Here is a 20,177-nt window from a genome sequence, read left to right on the forward strand (position 1 = left end):
TTTTTTTTATCATACATATTAAAATTGTTTTAAATATATAAATCATATCATTGAGACCTTTGGAACTTTTAACCATATTTATACTAGTCGTAATAAATATTGAATATTGAGCGCGTAGCAGCTCAAAAATTGGTATATTTTGTCTTCGAATATCTCTATATATTTTATATATTTATTTATGTATACTATTTCTAATAAATCTAGATGCCAACACAATAAAACAATAATAACAATACAATAGGACTAATTCAAGATATATTATAGACTAGTATACTAGTTATTATAGATGATTCTTCTGAAGATATAATAATAAGATATACACAACTACATATAATATGGTGATGAGATAATATAGATATATATACTTAAGTGCAGGTCGTTCGAATTTCAAATTTAATACAGAAGAACATAAAAAGAATTAAAACAATGAGTAGTTTCCATTAAATAAATTTCTGTTTACATTAAACAAAAAAAATTTTTATCAAATTCTTATTATTATTACGATTCATTCTCATTCTTTTTTAAATTTGTTGAACATTGAACGTGTATTATGCAGTCGTATGGATCTCATTCTTTTGCTTACCTCTTTTTTTTCATAGATTTTTATTTATTTTTATTTTCACTTGCTTGCCCGCGTTTAATGTTTAATTAATCGATATGTGTGTTTGATGTGTATTCATTGTGAGCACGAGCTTTAATTATATTCAAGATAATTGATTAGACCTCGCATATATGAGCACACGTTTGACCTTGCTGATTTATCAAATGTAATAGCAGCTTTGAATAATACACCGTATAATAATAGCGATCCTACGTATAAATATACAATGTGTCCCCCCCAAAAAAAAGGACAAGGTGTCTAAATTATGTCAGTCGAACAAATGTTTTTATATTCCACAAGATAATCATTGTCGTAGCCCCCATTTAAAGCGCATTAAATCGTCAATCTGCATTTCTGCCACATTTCTATGGCAATACGCAATGCCTCATTAAATTATTATGAATATTCTCAGATTCCAATTCTAATTTGCTGGGCAACACCAAAACAAGGCATTTCGAAACTTTACTGTGCACATGTTCACCGAACTTCTATTCTATTTCTCTCGTTCTTGTTTGTTTTTAATGACAATGGATTGACAACGCAAAACACAAACACGAGCTACAGCTATAACAACACTATTAATAACTTAAATACAGCTAAAGCAACAGCTACAACAACAACGACAACGGCATGGCTGAGAAAACCCTGCCCCGAAAACCGAACTGCGTTGCCCATGTCAACCGGCGCTGACACCCCAACAAACCCCCTTCCGCTTTCGTTTAGCCACGCTTGTCGGCGTTTTCAATGCCGCCGCACTGAAAATTTCGGTTGCGACTCCGGCGTACTATAAACAAACTTTGTTAACATTTCGCAGTCGACCGACAAACCGATTTGGCGCGTCATTTTCGAGACACGCGTGTTAAAACCAATCAAGAGTAATAAAAAACGGGAATTCAAATTAATTAAAAAATCAAATAAAATGTCGACAAAAATAGTGGCAAATCATAATTAACAGCTGAGAACAATTAAAAGCAAATCAAATATAATCTAAAAGACAATTTAAAGCTGTGCACACTGAAAGGTCTATGGACAAATGGTTCGGAGAGAAACGTCTATGGCTGTTTGGTAACCATCTTCCACTTCTGCCCAGAAGGTGAGTCGATAATTTCATTTACAAAGTTAGTCTATAAGTTCGACACTTTTATATAGTTACGATATACATATGCTACATATTCTTGCTGTGCTCGTTTTCATTGTCAAGTAGTAGATTGGCGCAGTGATAATTGCCAATGCGGCCTAATAGGCCCTGGCATTGTTTAGCTTTAACCTCAGACAGTTGCCTTGCCTTGCTAGACACAAAAAATTGAACTTGTTCGAGATAAGAACAAGTAAAAATTGTGAAAATGAAATGAAATTCTTTAGCTGACTATAAATAATAAATAATTCAGCTAATCAAATAGAGTGCATTGTATTTATATGTATTAGAAAATTATAGACAAGACATTGTGATAAAGAAAAGATTTTATTTATTTGTTAAATATAATGACAAACAAACAATAATATTTATTAACAAAATAAATATATTAACGATGAAATCAGAAATAATATATATGAGAAATCAAAAAGTGTAAAATTGAAATTTTAATTTTATACATATTCATTTATAAACAAATATGTTTAAAATTAGTTCTATATTAAATATTTAATTTAATATAAAAATAAAATTAAAGCAAGTAAGAAGGCTCCAGTCGAGACTGCTCGACTGGGAGATACCCGAACCCTCCAAGCTGATATTCTACTCATACTGCATTTCTTTTATGCACACATGCATACACTCGCATCAATACGCTCGTATATCACGCGCTCTGCTGACTGCGCAGTTAGCAGCGACTGCGCTTGAGCTGCGCTGCAGAGTGGGCAATATTATTAGAATTTATTTGTTGAATAATTTCTTTTGTACACATACAATCTTAAGGAAACTATAGCGTGATCATATGGATAAAATGAGTGTACATTTTAAAGTACAAGTCTCTACTTGAAATGAAAATTTTACAAATTGGGGCGAAAGGGGCGTGGTATCCAAAATCTTTAAATTACAAAATCATTGTATCCAATAACTTTATATACAGGTCTAAAGTGTTGAAATTAGGCTAAAAAAAAAAAACAAAGTCGAGATTTTTCGATTATTCTCGATAAAAAAAAGTTATCGGATGAGTTATTGAAAAAATAAAACCAATATCGCCTGATTTTCCATTTTCAATGGGTTCAGGGCATAACAATAATGGAAAATAAAAATTGTAGAAAATTAAAACTTTAATTTTATACATATTTATTTATGAACAAATACGTATAAAATTATTGAAAAACATTTTCCATGTTTTTTAACTTACAAATTTAAAAAATATATCTATTTTTTATTTTAATGTTTAATTTCATGCATTTTCTTAATAATAATAATTTTAAATTATTATTTAATATATAGTTTCAAAATAATGTAAATTCATCAAAATATTCAATATCGTCGTTTTAAATTGAATACATTAAAATAGTTTAATGTATTAAATATTTAAAACTTGAATCTTCATTAGTTTTCGTTTGCCCTGACCAATGCAAAGAAATCTCGAGCTTATCCGCCAATATTTGATAAATATTTCGTAGATAGCCAACCAAAAGCTACTGCAAATATTTGAAGTTCCTCATGGAGAAGACTCGTTAAGCAGAATGTTTAAAATGATTTCCATCAATGTGAATATATATATGTATAAAAAAAAGTATATATAACTTACATCGCGAACTGCATGGAAAATATTTTCCATATATATAAAATATTTTTTTGTGATCCGCCCGCAGTTTTTGTGCAAGCTCGCGCGCGCTCGCAAATGGCGTTGACATGTGTGCGGCGCAAAGGTTCGGCCCGGATGGTTGGCCGGGTCGACGAGCAGGAAAAAGAAGCAGCTGAAGAAGAAGCATTAAAAACCGCTAAATCATCCGCTGCCGCTGCCAATAAGTATGCAATATTCCTTTTGAGCTGTTTGTCTGGCTGTCAGTCGACTCCCAGTTACCCAGATGGGAGAAGCTCTGTCTCATTCTCGTCATCTCCGTCTCTAACACTCTCTCTCTCTCTCTCTCTCTCGCTCTCACTCTCCAGCTGTCTCTGTGTCTTCTCCCACATCGTGAAACCAAACAAAAAAGTCAAACAAAGCGATGGACGCATATCAATGCAATTTGATGTCTGTGTACTTTTTTCTGAATTTTTTATATTTTTTTATTTTCCTGATTTTTTTTACATTTTTATTTATTTTTGTTGCGCATATTCCTTTTGATTGAATTTCAATTTGATTGCAGTTTTTTGCGGGTTCAGTCTGAGGTTCGCTTTTCGCTCGGTGTTTTGCAATAGTTGGTTGGATAGTTGGTCGTTCGCTTGTTTGGGTTGTGTTGGTTAATATTTGGATTTGTTGCTTTTGATGTGGCTCATTTTGTTGTCAGCATTGGCAGCTAATTGAAGAGTTTGAGCACGAGTTTTGTCGTGGCTTTAGTTACTTTTTTTTCTATTATTTTTCTGGCAGCTAAATTTGTGGGCCTGGCAAATTGCATGAATTAGTCTAATGGATAATTGATTACACTGTTATTTAAAGTGTTGTTGCAACTAAAACTGAATACGAATTAATTAAATTTTAACTTTGACAATTTAACTAAAATAATTTATGAATAAAATGCGAGAGCTCTTCACATATTTAATTCTGCAAAAATTAATTCATAAAAAGCTCACTATTGTAAGTAATTAAAGCTTAATCACATAATCAAAATATTTCATGAATGCAACATAAACTATATATATTTTTTATTTTATTTGTGATGATATTTTTAATTTCCAAACTTTTTACTTTTCCACTAAAGAATTTGGTTATTAGTTTATGTTTTAAGTGCTATTTCATGAAATATGTTTCAATCATTTTAATTTATATATATTAATTGAAAAATATTTTTGTGATATAATAATTTTTTTTTTTTTTTAATTTTTTCAGTACATAAGCTCAAGCTTTCATTTTACTTAAAATTTACTTTGTATTAATTTCAAACATTTTTCAATTATAATACTGATTCAAGAGGATTTAAATTGAGAACATATTGGCTTTAAAATCTGAATTCCTAAAATATCATTCTTTATAATATTTTAATTATTTTCAAATAATTAATGAAAACATTTTTCACTAATGCAATAGATTAATAATTAATTTAACAACTGTAAAGAAATAAGAAATAGTAAATTTATATTTATAAACGAAATACACTTCTTGTTCGGATTGAGCAATAAAAAGGTTTCCGCATAACATGTTTTTAATATAAATATTTGCATTCTTTGAAAACTCTGGTATATTCTGTAAGTTGTATGGCTTTATTCCCTAGAAGCATCTTCTACATGCTAACTAAAGGAGAATTTCACAAGAATTTATTTTGTACAAGTAAATAAATATATATATAAATCTAATAAAGCTGTCTGGGTGAGGACAGCATTTTGTTCGTTATACAGCAACTCAACTGTATGTATATACATATATTTATATATACTTATTTATAGTTCTTTGTATGCTTTGCTAGATATTAACTTTGATTTCAACTCAGCATATAAGTAGCTGCATTCTCAGCACATTCACGCCATGATTTTCATATACAGAGTCGCAAAGCAATTCCATTTCACTTCACACTCAGCACATCCCTTCAATATTGGCTCGCCTCTCTCTCTGTCTCTCTCTCTCCCACCCCCTTGTGCTCCCCGTCCTGACTGCGGCAGCTGCCTTTGCTGCTTTGGACTTTCATGAGCTGCATTTTGCATGCGCTGTTTTCCCCTTGAATCTGATTTTTTTCAGTTTTTCCGCTTTTTTTGTCGACTGCCTCACTTCACAACTCTCGCTCTCTGGCAACCAGGCCGGCAGGTGTAAGCCACTTCTGCTGCCTGATTCATTTGCATGCCGGCTACTTCTACTTCCACCTCTGTGTAGCAGCTGTTTAGTGACCCCAAAAGAAGCGAACAAAAAAATATATAGTGAAATGGCGACGCTGCCAGCACGAAACACGTCATAGCCGAAGCATCAAACACCTGGGCCGTTGTCAGCAGGTTCAATACGCGAATTGGGTGGGCAATAGGGAGCAAAGACAGCTTGGTAAAATGGCAAGTCATGCATTAAATATGCAACATGTCCAATGTATTTTAAAGCACACACACACACACACACACATGCAGACATCTATCTATCCGCATATCGATAAAATAGATGGAGCAATAGCGTAGTCCACATTTCGCGCTGCTGTGGTGCAAACGTGTCTTAGTCTCGCCATTCGCGTTGAAATTATAATGTTTCACAATTATTATATACCGCAGGCGTTTCAAGACTCGTTCCTCTATCGACTCCTACAAAAGATACAGGTGTGCCAGGAGCCGGCTCTACATGCCAGACACCAGCACTACTATAGGTAGGTCGAAGTTCGCAGCGAGTCAAAACTTTTGCCATCGGCTTACTCGTAATTAGCTTCGTTAACTTTTTTTTGGGGGGAGCCCAGAGGAAAGTGAAAAATGTTGTGCAGAAAAAAAGAAAGTTTTACGCCCAATGACATTTAATCCGGGCGCACACCCAGCCACGCCCATTTCGACACGCTGTCCTTGGCCTTTCAGCCACACGCCCTACGCATGTCGTGTTGTCTGCAGCCCGCAAAAGTATGCAATAATTTTCGCTTCTTCTCGCTTCGATTTTCAGTGGCGTGCGTGTAGTATGTGCTGCACATTTGGCATTAATAGCTTGTTATTTATTGCACTTTTGCCCACGTCAAGGCCACGTCAACTAGCCCTCCTTCCGCCCTTCACCACTTTGGAGCTAACCAAATACCCTTTCCATACCATTTCAATACCCTTTAAGTTCGCCCATTCGCAACGTTGCCCATTTTCATTGTGCTGTCGGTCTGCCTACAAATGTGGCTAAAGCACGCACTCGACTGCGTAATACCTGTTCAGGGTGTGAAAGGAGTTGAATTTGATATAAAATGGCAAACTTTTTGCTAGTCTCTTTATTTTTGAAGGGGTAACTGTATAAAAGTTTCACACTTTAAGTATGCGAATCAAGTTTGAAAAATGTTGAGTATTGATGAAAGCTAAATATAACTTTCAAAATAACAATTTATCTGTAGGGCCGATTCACACATAAACATATTTTAGATTATGCATTTCCTGGGTTCTATAATCTACTTATCAAATATGCTGAAAAACCCATATGCCTCTCTTTAACCTTACCGATGAGGTATATACGTAAACTTTTTTCCGAGCATATTTATTTATATTTTCAGCACTTGAGCGAAAAGTTTTGCGCTCTGCAGATTATTTTTAAGCCAAGCGAGTTCTTTTTTAGCCTTCGTAAAATAGTGTAGAGTGCTTGGCTGAAAGGTCAGTTTGATGTGGCTTTGTTTCAACTTTAAATGCTACGAGCTGCACCCAATTGGGGCTATTTCAAATTTTCAAACATATTTTAGCAAGTGAAAAGTTTTGCATTGCATCGAAATTTTAATTGTATGAAATCTAATTTCTATTCAAAATAGTTTGACGTATTCAATTTGGAAATCAATTTGCTACATGAATTATAATTGAATTTTTTATGACTTGCTGATTTCTTACAATTAAATTAATATACAATATGTAGATTTGCATGAGCAGTATAAATGAATAGAGATTGGATTAGCGAGGGAAATTACTACTTATATACTGATAGCTTATTTTTCATGTGTTAATGTATATATGAGGTTTTATTTATGTATTTGTTCTTCTCTTCGCGAGATTTCACCTCCCGCATTCAAAAAGTCCATCTAAATCTTTTTATAAATTAATATATATTATATACTCATACATAAAATATTATTTTATATACATAAAACTATAATACAATAAGTAAAATTTTTAAAATTGACGAATTAATAATAATTTTAATAATAATAGTAATTATAATAAGAAATATAATAATAATAATAATTAAAAATATAAAATGTTTTTTAAAAATCTATACATATATCATATTAATATTTTCTATTATTATTTATATAAACTTATATATACAATATTATTATTTATTATATTATTTACTTTAAATTCTAATAGCTCACATTTCAATTAAATTATTTCAATTATCGTTCTCTTATGACGACTTAGCCTCTACTTATTACGCCATCCAATTAAGTAACCAGCTTACAAATTCATTGTTAGCTCCACTCAATTACCCCAAGCCGCAGACATCGCTCACTCGCTTGGACTATTCAGCAATTCAGGAATACACAATCAATATAATAACAATAGGCATGGCCAGCTTGGCGCTTGACCAAAAGTTGAACAGCCGCTGGCCAAGTGTCGACTATTGAACCCAGCTCAAAGGGAACAATGCTGTGCGGCCGAAACTCTCGAGCCTTCGAAAGCAATGGATGGGTGTGTGAAGATTGTAATTAAGAGCCATGAAAACGCCTTCAATTACACGTGAAAAAAAAACATGGTAGAAAAATCACAACAAATGACCTGGTATAGCGCAAAAAGTGGGTAAAAATAGCCAGAAAAATCGAAAGAGGGTCCACAACGAATCGCGTATAATTATGCAAATTGAATTGCGCGAATCGCTTCAACAACTGGCGCCCCACAGACAGCGTTAGCTGAGCAAAAAAAAAAAAAAAAAAAAAAACAGAATACACTGAACAAAAAGGTCAAAAGCCGTCCAGTTTATTGGCGAAATTAGAGGGCTCAGGCAGTAGGAATTAAGCAGACTTTTCATTTGCCACTACTATGCTAGTGCTTTCCCGCTCTCTCCAGCTCATTCTCTCTCCATCTCCCTCTCTTTCTCTTTGTGTGCGTGACATTATTTAGTAATTTATTTCAGTGGGATTTCAATGCATTTTTGAGTACATGCTAGTTAACGCGTAGTTAATGCCACACGCAAACGTAAACCGAAAGCCGGAAGCGCCAGTGTCCAACGCGGCGTATGTGCAATGTCCACAAATGCAATCGAATTTCTCTATTCCCATGTTTCGTGTGTTGCTCTTGTTCTTGCTTCTGTTTTTTTTCTGCCTTATTCGCGTGCCCTTCTTGGCGTGTTGGCCATTTGGCTGGCTCGGCCAAATGTTTGGGCTACAACTTCAACTTCAGTCAATTGCCGGCTCTCGGCGCTTCGACATCGTCTCGTGCTACCATATTTGATAAGTGCTAACGTTGTCGCTGCTCTCTGTGTTGTCTTTACTGTCTTTACCGAAGAGGGCAAGGTGAAAAAAGAAGCAGAGCTAGAATAAACAACTAAATTGATATTACGACATTCACCATGAAAATGTTTGAAATATCCAAGCTGTTCTCGCTGCGAAGGTAAGACAAAATTCCTAGAATTTTCTACAAGGTATTTTAGTTAACCGACCTAGACACTCCAGTTAACTTATGCTTTAAATAATTAATTTGATTTCTCTTAATTAAACTGTCTGCGGGTTGTGGCTTTTTGTATGTAAAAGAAATTTCTTAGAAGAAAATACGTAGTATAAAATGAATTCATAAATAAAAATAAATTAAAAAAAAGAAATATAATGATAATATAAAAGATGTATTAAAAATATAATTAAATATGTTACTTGGTTAAAATTAGATAAGCTAATATACAGTTAACACAAGCTCTAAAATATTATATTTATCTTATCTTATGATTATCTTATTAATTTCTTATTAGAGAGTAAAATATTCATTTCGAATAAAAAGTATCTTTTTTTATTTTATTTTATTTTATTTATTTATTTTTTTTTTTTTTTTTTTATTATTTAAACAGGCTTTTTACTACCTAATTGGCAGCTTAACAAGTTAAACATGATTTTGATATAAAATAGTAAATATTCCTTTGGTAAGATTTTTATATCAAATAGTAAATATTTATTTGATGTAAAAATCTTATTTTAATACTTTCTCACTGAAAAAATGGCATATTTTGCTAGTTTTATGACATATTTTTATTGTATAAAATGTATAATCAATTCAAATCAGTACAATTGAAGCACATAACATTTTTCGGTGGAAACAGAAATAGTATGAATCTTGGTTAAATGTGTATTAAATTCTTGTTGAAAGATTATTGAGAATCAAGAATTATTCTCGTAAAGTATATAATTATATATTTATTTATATATATTTAACTCTTTACATCTAAGTAATCTTCTCCTTAATTGAGTATACTTCACATAAAACAAATCAACAAATATATTCAGTCGAGCCTCGATAATTTGAGCCCCGCTAAATCGATAATCGCGATAAATTGAAAGAAATTTGTTCTCAATAATTCTCGATAATTTACACAGAAGTTAAAATTATCGAGACGTGACGTTCCGAATAATCGGGATTCTACTGTATAAAAAAATCATTTAAGCTCTGATCAGTAAGCTAATACTAATTAAGTAGAGGACAACCGCTCCACGTTGGTTAGGGTACCTGCTAGTCGGATATGTCTCACCAAGAAAATGATTCTAGCTCGTTAATAATTAACAATCTGATAATTGCATTGCACAGAATTTCAATTCCCATTTGTTCATACTACAAAACACTACAAAATTTACCAAATTTATATTTAATCAGTCACAATTCACTTTTGATAACTTGCATTACCTATTTATTTCTCAATTAGTTTGCAGCACGTTAAGCACCCTCTATGAGCCTTAATTCCGACTCTCAGCCATAATATTTCAGCGCATTATGGCCGTAATTGCACACTGAAAACGCTAGACATTAATAAATCACATTGCCTTGGATAAGGCAGACCGAAAGCAGGCAGAGAACACCCCTCGTGCCCCCCTGGCGCGAGAGCGAGCGAGAGAGCGGCAGAAGTTGCTTGCACTGCTGCACCAGTTTGCAGGTCTTTCCCCAGTTCAGTCTACTTTCTGGCAGAGTGAAGAAAATATCACGTGTAGCACAGTTAGGGGAGCGCACGCCCACAGTTCCCGTTTTAGCCAGAGGCGGCGAGCTAACCTCAAAAGGCAAGGTAAAACGTACGCCTCAAATGCTTTCCGGTACTAAAACAAACAAACACACACAAAAACAACAACAACAACCGGGGGTGGGGGAAGAGAGTTTGGTTAGAGTTAGAGAGTTAACTCTAATATGAGAACACATGAGAAACTTCTTGAACAGGAAACACGACAACAACAACAACAACAATAGCAACAACAACACCAACAACAACAAAATGAAACAACTTCGCAGCACTGCGCATGGTTTGCTTTTGTTGTGGTTTTTTGCTTTGTTAACTTTCGGTCGCATTGCTATGACATTGGCGCCCACTTCTGGGGAGGGGGCGTGCCGGCGCTGAAAAAATACAAAATATATATATGGGCAGCCCTTCAAGCCGGGCCAAAAGTCCAGGCAATCAGTCGCTGGTTGTCAGTCAAACAAACCGCTCTCTCTCTCTCGTACAGGTCGCACGCCTTTAACGACCTTTGAAACCAATCCAAAAAAATTATAATTGCGTTGCCGATTTCTTTGTGCCCTCCTGGTCAAGAGGAAAACATATTGATCGGTCCATCAAGCCAATTACCACATCAATTAGCGCATGGTGTGTATGAAAGGCGTGCAGAACTCTTTTTGTTGCCAGCTTTGCATTCATTTCGAAATCGCATATGTAAAACTCTCATCAAATCTATTTCCCATTCCACTCACAATTCAAATTCATCAAAAACTAGTGGCAAATACGTCAAATTATAGCCCGATGGATACCCAGTAGGTAAGTGATCCGTTTGACAACTGACAAGCCTCAATTGCTTTATATTCTCCGTTCTATTTGTTAAATATTTTTTATATATTTTTTCGTATCATTTTTATTGTTCCATTTGCACTTGTACCTTGTGTGCTCGCCCGCACATGAATATTTAATTTGATTGATCCAAATCCACCGTAAAGTTCAGTTACCTCGGGCCTGACATTGAGCCGCCAGCGAAATGTTGTTTTTTTTTTTTTTTTTTTTTTTTTTTTTTTTTTATTCCAAGCTTATCAAACCCAAAACATCAGCAGAAATCCTAGAGTTGCATGCAGAGTACGCCATTTTGATTGAAAAGGACACGCATTAGCATTGCTTAGCCAGCAAATCGATTTTAGCTGCCTTCTTCCCTTCTTCCCCTTTTTTTTTTTTTGGTGGACTGAGAGATATTATTAGTGGGTGACAACAGAACAACTAACATTAATGCTTACTATTTCTATCGATTTTTGTCTGAAGTATAATTTTGTGCAAGTTTCCTTATTTATAAATAGCGGGTAAAAAGAATTTTTGTTGGCTATTTATAGTAAGGAAGTTTCATGTTTTAAGCCAACTTTTTTCGGCTCTAATATACCACAAATTATTTAATATTTAAATTCTAATGAATAAGTAATTAAGTGTAAACAGGAGAGTGATAGACCAACAAACAGTGACCGAAATAGAGCGAGACCGGCAGAGAGAAATACTGACAGAAAAAGAAAAACAGAGAGCTATACAACAAGCGTGGCGCTAAGCGAAAAGGCGAGAGAGAGAGAGAGAGAGAGAGAGAGAGAGAGAGATATTGAAAAGGAGAGACAGTGAAAATATACTAATATATTCATACGGAATAATAAAGAGATAGAGAGAGAGAGATAGTGAAAGAGAGAGGGAGAAAAAGCAAAGGAATGGAGAGAAGAGAAAAAGAGAGTCAAAGAAGGAACAAGAGTGAGAGAAAGAGGCTGAAAAAAAAACAGTGGAAGGAGATAAATAAAAAGAAAGAGAGATTGTACATATAAATCGAAAAAGGGAAGGAGAAACAGACATTTGATAAATAAAAGACATTTGTGCATAACAGAAATTTGATCATTTGAACACAAAGAAAATGAAAAGAGACAGAGGTGGTACAGACTATTAGACGAATAAAAGAATACAGACAAATAGAGAGCAGAAAATTAGAGCCAATATATAAGAAAAAAAAACTTTAAAATTTAAAACATATAAAAAACATAAAATATAAATTTATATGCAAATATATAGCTCGATATAAAACAGTTTAATATCTTTTGAAACCAATAGGACCCAGTGGAGATATTGAATTGCATAAATATATAATAATAAATTTATAAATAATTTAAAATTGAATAGAAGTAAGGGAAATTGAACCGTTAAAAGAATGTTTAATTAACAAATAAGCTTTGCGATATGATGATATAGGAGTTTCCCTCAACACAACCTATAAATGGAGCCAATTATTATTTATAAGCATTATAGCCTGATTTCCCGTTTCAGGGTATCAAAATTTATACATTAAACTCAAACAATTATCTGCACAAAATATTTGTATTTACTCTACTTTCGCTTTGCAAACGTATTCACTGCCATTTCAATAACTCATTTAAACTTTCTAATCTCATTCGTTTTCGTTGCAAAAGAAATTCATCCAAAAAGCAAAAACAAAACTAACACAATTAATCAGAAACGTAACCTCATCAAAGCAAAATCAACTTTTGGACAATAATCGAAAATTGACAAAATTGACACAACTGTAAATAGTAAAGAACATCAAGTAAATGATCACTGCTCATATATGCCACATATGTGTCTCTGATCTCTCATGTGTGCGTGTCAAACCAATAGCATCCTAAGCATTCTATGTACTCAATGCAAAGCAATGCGTCGTGCAAACATCAAACGTGGTCAATGTTTGAGTCTAAGGTAAAGCTAAATTATTCAAAACTAAATGTCTATCTATTAAATGTTTACTATATGTATATGTATATGTATATGTTTATGTATATCTGTATATGATTTATAGAGTTTACAATTTGAATTGATGTTTATATCAATTTCAGACCACAAGGTAGCAGCAAAATGGATCGTTATGAGAAGCTCAGTCGCCTAGGCGAAGGCTCCTACGGTGTTGTCTACAAATGTCGAGATCGGGAAACGGGCGCACTTGTAGCCGTCAAAAGATTTGTCGAGTCTGAAGACGATCCAGCCATACGGAAAATAGCATTGCGAGAGATAAGGCTGCTAAAGGTGAGTTTATATATAAGAGGTGAGAAATTATATAATAACTATATATATAAATTATAATATAACTATAACCTTTCGCATTTGAAAATTATCTTTTCCTCTCAATCTACAGCTATTCAATTATCTAGTGCTTGCCTTTGAATCTAGATTCTCAAAATTTTTATATTTAGCTTCATGTATATTTAATAGATTTTTGATTTTGTATATGCGTATTGCTTGTCCAGACTCAGGTTCGTCGCCTGAATGATTTTTACACTCAGGCTACAAATTTTCTGTTGAGTGTAAATATAATTAAAATTTACTGTAATTCACATCCAACTACTCTATTTCTATGAGTCTCTTTGGTTGCCGTCTGATCACACTATGATCAGCACAGAGAGATAGAAAGAGACAGATAAATAGATAAAGACAGATCAACATAGTTTGTTTACTTTTTACTTTTTATATAGCTCAATAATCGAAACAAACTTTTCGATAAAAATATGACTTAATCATTTTAATTAATTAATATAGCTCTAAAGAATTATTTTAATCGCTAATCAACAGTTTACGTGATTTTTGTACGAATTTTCTCGTATGCTATGTCGAAAAAAATAATTTAAAATTAATATATAATTTACTTTTTCTAACAGAATTTCCTAAAGAAATTTTGAATAAACTTGAAGTCTTCAAATATAAAAAATTGATATAAATAATATATAAAATATTTGAGATACAATAAAAAATTCCAAATAAATTTGTAAAATAAATTCGAAATATTAACAGAAAAAATAAATTATATAATTAAATATACTAATATATTCATCTGCAATAATAAATTTGAAATGAAGTCTTGCTATAAAAATAAAATTTAATCCGTATTATTATTTATTGTTGATACAATTCTAAGAGCTTACTGATAATTTTTTTTTTTTTTGTAGAATGGTATTATTTATGATATATTATAAAATTTAGAATTACATTAAATATCATAACATATATATTATGCAGTTATAAAATAATCCCCCATTTATCTCTTTTACTTTTGAAGAACCTGAAACACCCGAATCTGGTATCCCTATTGGAAGTGTTTCGCCGCAAGCGTCGCCTGCATTTGGTCTTTGAGTTCTGTGAGCTGACAGTGCTGCACGAGCTGGAACGCCATCCGCAGGGCTGTCCCGAGCCGCTGACCAAACAGATCTGCTATCAGACACTGTTGGGCGTGGCGTATTGCCATAAACAGGGTTGTCTGCATCGCGACATCAAGCCAGAGAACATACTGCTCACGGCCCAGGGTCAGGTGAAGCTGTGCGACTTTGGCTTTGCCCGCATGCTCAGTCCGGGCGAGAATTATACGGATTATGTGGCGACGCGCTGGTATCGAGCACCTGAGCTGCTCGTGGGCGATACGCAATATGGAACGCCCGTGGATGTGTGGGCGATTGGCTGCCTGTTTGCGGAGCTGGTTCGGGGCGAAGCGCTGTGGCCGGGACGCAGCGATGTGGATCAGCTGTATTTGATACGCAAAACATTGGGGGATTTGCTGCCGCGCCACATACAGATTTTTGGACAGAATGAATACTTTAAAGGCATAACGCTGCCCGTGCCGCCCACGCTGGAGCCGCTCGAGGATAAAATGCCAGCAAAGGCGTTGCAAAATCCGCTTACCATCGATGTGCTCAAGAAGTGCCTAGACAAGGACCCAGCCAAGCGCTGGTCCTGCGAAAAGCTGATTAAGCACTCCTACTTCGATGACTACACGGCCAAACAGCGCGAACTGGATCACATCAACAGCCTCGAGGCGGCCACACTGCGGCAGCAGCAGATCGCCTCCCAGCAATTCATGCTGGCCACCGCCGCCCAACAGCTGCAGACGGGCGCGGCTCAGGCAGCGGCCATTGCAGCGGCGCGTGATAAATCAAAGGTGCGAATACAATAATTTAAGTTTTTAAAAATTCATAAGGTAGGACACGTAACCATTAATTTCACATTTTAATTAAATGAAATCAAATTGTATATTTTATATAATTTTAAATTTAAAAATTTATTTCATTAAAAAAACAAGTAAGAAAGCTCTAGTCGAGACTGCTCGACTACGAGATCCCCTGAACCCTTGGAGCAATAGATATTTCAATACTTTTTCGCGACTTTCAGCTTACACAAGAAACACGCACACACACACACACACACGCACGTACGCACACACAGGTAAACATACACACACACTCATAAAGACACACATACACACACACACGCATACAGACACAAACCCATACACACACACACATACACACACACATACACATACAAGCAACCACGCATAAACACGCATGGGCTGCAGTGTGCGCTTACTATGAGAACTTAATTGTTTAATAACTTTTTTTATGGACGTACGATCTTCATGAAACTTTTAGATTATGATTATAACATGAATATGCATGTAATTGCCAAAGCACAAGTCTCTAGTATTTGAAATACGCTTTTTACAAAAGTGAGGGTGAGGGGGTGAATTTAGAGGTGGGGGGTAAATTTTAACAAAAACCGAAATTGTATAAATTGCATATAAGCATACATTAAAAATTTGGAGACTCTAGCAATAAAGGTGTAGAAGATATAATTTTATAACTGGGTTTCGATAAGGTTTTTTATCGATAAAAAAAGATCGAGATGAGTTATCGATTTTTAATGATAAACTTGATGTGCGCGCTGTAATTACGGACATTTTAAAAAAAATTTGAAGTCTCTAGCTCTTATATCTTCTGAAATCGACGCGTTCATACATACGGACAGACGGACAGACGGACAGACAGACGGACAGGGCCAAATCAACTCAGCTCGTCACCCTGATCAAGAATATATATACTTTGTGGGGTCTGCCACGCCTCCTTCTCCCTGTTACATACATTTCAACAAAACCATTATACCCTGATTTCCCATTGAAAATGGGTTCAGGGTATAAAAAATACTAAAAATTGAAATCGATTGCTAATTGATTTTAATAATTTATATCCCGAATTCATTGATTTTTATAAAAATAAATTTTAATGTATACAAATTTATTATTATTATTATTATTTATTTTATTTTTTCAATACATATAATAATTTAAACTAAATGTATAAAATATAAAATATAAAAATTAATTTTTTTTAATCTCAACTGAACTATGATCAATTAAAAACAAAAATTAATTATAAAAATAAATTCAAATAATTCAAATCATTTGCTTTACTTACTAGTTATTTATTTTATTATAGAAGACTCAAAGTATAAAAAACTATATTTTCATTATATATTTTGAGTGATATTTTGCTAAATTAAAATGTAAATCACTATCTAATTGTACTTTTCTTAAATTTCTCGCAGACTTCAAACACCTCGTTGCCGCTACTGCCGAGCAACCAGCATCTTCATCACCATCATACGCATCAGGACTTTGTGAAGCTGCAGCCTTTGAACAAGAATGCGTCCATGCTGCATCGCACCGAACATCATCTGCCCACCATTTGAGCTGCACTGAACTCGACTATTTTGATCTTACGCTCTACGACTTGGGCTCACAGCACTTTGGTATTTTACTGCAGTGTGTGCAGCAATAGCATTAGTTTTTCTTTGACTACTTCAATAAATTTAATGTAAAGTGTGAAAAATAAATACATATATATAAACATATTCACATATTTCTTTCATTTGGCAAGCTTTGGAGCATACAAGTTGTGCATAACTGACTATCATTGAACATATTTTTTCCTATTCTTTCCTATTATGTCGTACAAATAATATGTATTTTGTGCAAGCTTCCAAAAGGCATTCAACCCTATTTTGTAATAAAAAAATATTTTTCAAATAAAAAATATAGACATTAAAAATTCTATTACAGCCACAAAACTCATGCAACACTATATCAACAAAGGCCAAATAATTTAGACGAGTAGGTTACGTGAATTCCAATTACTAAAATGAAAGCTGCGTATTAAATACAAAAGGTAAATTCAAATAACTCACCGCTCTCCTTCTATCACTCTCGCCTGCAGCGATTTAGTCTTCTGCGGCGAATGCGGATCACATGGCAAAGAGCGCCATTTTTTGTTTCTTTTCCACACACACATACAAAAAAATAAATAAATAAATTGCAACACCTTTAAAGTCACTTCAATGACGCCAAAAAGTTAAGCTTAGCTACCTTAAATGATATAATTGGTATTACGTTTATTGTATTATTTGAATTTTAAAGAAAACGAATATTTTCACCGACACTCAAGTCAAACAACAATTAACCTGATCGGCACGACAAACGCACACAAACTGAATCGTTCCATCAAGTGCCTTCATGCGCTCAGCCGGCATTCACACCATACAAACACAACTTATACGCGGCACAATGCAATGGGAGCGCTCACAACATACACAGAGCCCACACTCTTGCATCGACAAACGAGATCCAACAGCAGACGTTTTCCAATGCTCACTCTCTTCAAGCAACTATACCCTACACACAAAACGGGATCAAAACGTCTCGGTAAGGCGTCGAAGCAGCGAAATGAGTGAATTATCTGTTACGCTCACACCAAGTCCACTCTTTGATTTAAAAGCTCTCTCTATGCACTTTAAATGTATATGTATGTCGATACCTACATATGTATATGTATTTTTCTCTTTTCTCCAAGAGCTGCAAAAATGTTTTAAGTTTAAATATTTTTTGTTTGTTTTTGTTATTTATTTATTGGCAAGTTTAAGTATGAGCCGCAATAAGAGTCTTATAAAACTACAATAAAATTGTGGCTGAGCATATAATGGAACGAAAAAAAAAGCTGCGGCATGCTTTATCAACTTATTCAATAAAACTTCGATTTCGCTTTGTGCTGCATTTGCTGTAGCTTAACAATTCAGACACCTCTTAGCATTATCCCACTCATGCTCTTGCGCTCAAAGCTCTCCCTTTATCGCTCTCTCTCTCTCTCTCTCTCTCTCTCTACCGTTTCTATTCTTTTTGGGCCACTTTGCATAAACGGCAGGACAGATTATGCAACTGTCTGGGATTGTCAAGCGTCGAGTCGACAACACGCTGCACATTTTGCATATCCGGTGGAATAAAAGAGAGCGTAAGAGGGAGAGAGTGAGAGAGTAAATGGTAAAGGGTATGAGAACGTGAGCTGAGTGGGGAGGTCGATTTGCAAATGCTTTTTGCCTCTTGCCTTCTTCGCCGTCAAATGCTTAGCGTTCAGATAAAGGGGAGATGCGAAAAGTTTCTGGACTATTGTGGATGCCAAACGAAAAATCAAAGTGTCTAGCAACAGCGCCCGGGCACTTGCTGATGGCAGCATTCAGGCAGAAGAGAGCAGAAGAACGGGAGAACGGAAGAGAGAGCGACAGAGCGAGAGCGTGAGCTAGACGATACAGTCAATTTCGATGTCTGTCTGCACACACTCTAAAACACACACACAAACGCACTCTGGTCACATAGGCGGCGCCCGTAGAGAATTCGGCGCTATGTTGACAGTTACAGTTATCCAGCTGCAGTGCTGCCAACTTGTACACTAATTTAATTAAAACTTTTCTTAGCCCCGCCCACCGCCCACAGCCCCAATGCCTTTAAAACAGAAGTCTATCAGTCGAACTGCTGCGTCATCGGAGACTCAAAACTGGGCCAGCAAATAATTGTTTTGTATAGACCCCAAGCACAAAGTTGGCAACTCAATTATGCATAATAAATAAATTTGAATTCCGTCGCAATGCTTGCAAGTTTGATGAAATTCGCAAATTTAAGCCAAATGAATAAAATTAACTGGTTGCCAAGTAAACCAGAGAACTACTGAACTGCAAATATTGTTATATTACAATTTGGGTTGTATAGAGATTCAATAAATTGAGCAGAACTACACGAGTTAAATCATCAGCTGTAACTCTACAATTCTGGACAAATTGAGTGTAAAAAGCCAGTTAGTGATATTGACTAATGGAAAGACTCATTTATTACTATTACTCAATTTAAATATTATGCATTGATAGATTATGTTAGCTCAAAACAGAGCCCTGGCATAAACCGACTTAAACAGAAATGCTAACAATGAGCGCAATTGAGTGATAATGACAATCACTCAATATAAGCGCTATGTTAACGAACATGCAAGTATGCAGATGCATCTATTAACGCACTGTTTAAGCGAAATATTGAAGCTATATTATATTGTATACTAACGCTAAATTATTCATAATAGCCTAACATACATAAGCTACATTCAAAATAACTTTTTTTAATAGCTGCACGTATTTCTCTAGTTTATGCATTCGCTCGTCTATATAACTATTTAATATCACAATATAAATTTTATAATCACATCTCACCATAATGGCTGCCAATTTAAAAGAAACATTTCCGTAACATAGACAGGACACACGTAATACTATCGTTACGTGTTCTTGATTATCTACCGTGTGCTTAGCAGCGGATTAGCTTGCCAAAAAAATGCTTCGAGTCGAGCCTTACCAACAGACTCACTCAAACTCCGCGTTGGCACGTGGCGAATTGGCAGTGTGCTCAACAAGTGGATGCTAGCTGTGGAACTTATGTGTGTGTGTGTGTGTGTGTGTATGCGATAGGTAAGTGGAAGTCAAGCTAACGACTGGGA

At 34.7% G+C, this 20,177-nt stretch overlaps 1 protein-coding gene and 1 long non-coding RNA gene across 12 annotated transcripts in view; one reads left to right on the forward strand and one right to left on the reverse strand.

The window, feature by feature from the left end:
• The window catches only part of LOC122757241, a 32,468-nt gene extending 14,641 nt beyond the window's left edge, over positions 1-17,827 (reverse strand). The window contains exons 1-2 of the long non-coding RNA XR_006357192.1: positions 17,732-17,827; positions 17,554-17,640 (exon numbers count right to left, since the gene is read on the reverse strand). This is a non-coding gene — a long non-coding RNA (uncharacterized LOC122757241). The remainder of the gene's footprint in view (positions 1-17,553; positions 17,641-17,731) is intronic.
• Positions 1,554-17,220, forward strand: LOC6576770 (cyclin-dependent kinase-like 1). Of its 11 annotated transcripts, none has more exons than XM_044008857.1 (5): positions 10,963-11,136; positions 11,264-11,304; positions 13,386-13,572; positions 14,600-15,472; positions 16,915-17,220. In XM_044008857.1, exons 1-5 carry the CDS (start codon positions 11,134-11,136, stop codon positions 17,056-17,058), a joined length of 1,248 nt encoding a protein of 415 aa, XP_043864792.1. In that variant the 5' UTR covers positions 10,963-11,133; the 3' UTR covers positions 17,059-17,220. The 11 variants fall into 11 exon arrangements, with proteins under 11 accessions (XP_015020854.2, XP_032585088.1, XP_015020852.1 ...); XM_044008852.1 differs by lacking the exon at positions 10,963-11,136 and adding an exon at positions 12,966-13,248 and having other exon boundaries at positions 11,181-11,304; XM_002002720.4 differs by lacking the exons at positions 10,963-11,136; positions 11,264-11,304 and adding exons at positions 11,323-11,479; positions 12,966-13,248.
• Positions 17,828-20,177: the final 2,350 nt, after the last annotated feature.

Source organism: Drosophila mojavensis, unplaced genomic scaffold, assembly GCF_018153725.1.
Source record: "Drosophila mojavensis isolate 15081-1352.22 unplaced genomic scaffold, ASM1815372v1 contig_36, whole genome shotgun sequence".
NCBI classification, from domain to species: domain Eukaryota; kingdom Metazoa; phylum Arthropoda; class Insecta; order Diptera; family Drosophilidae; genus Drosophila; species Drosophila mojavensis.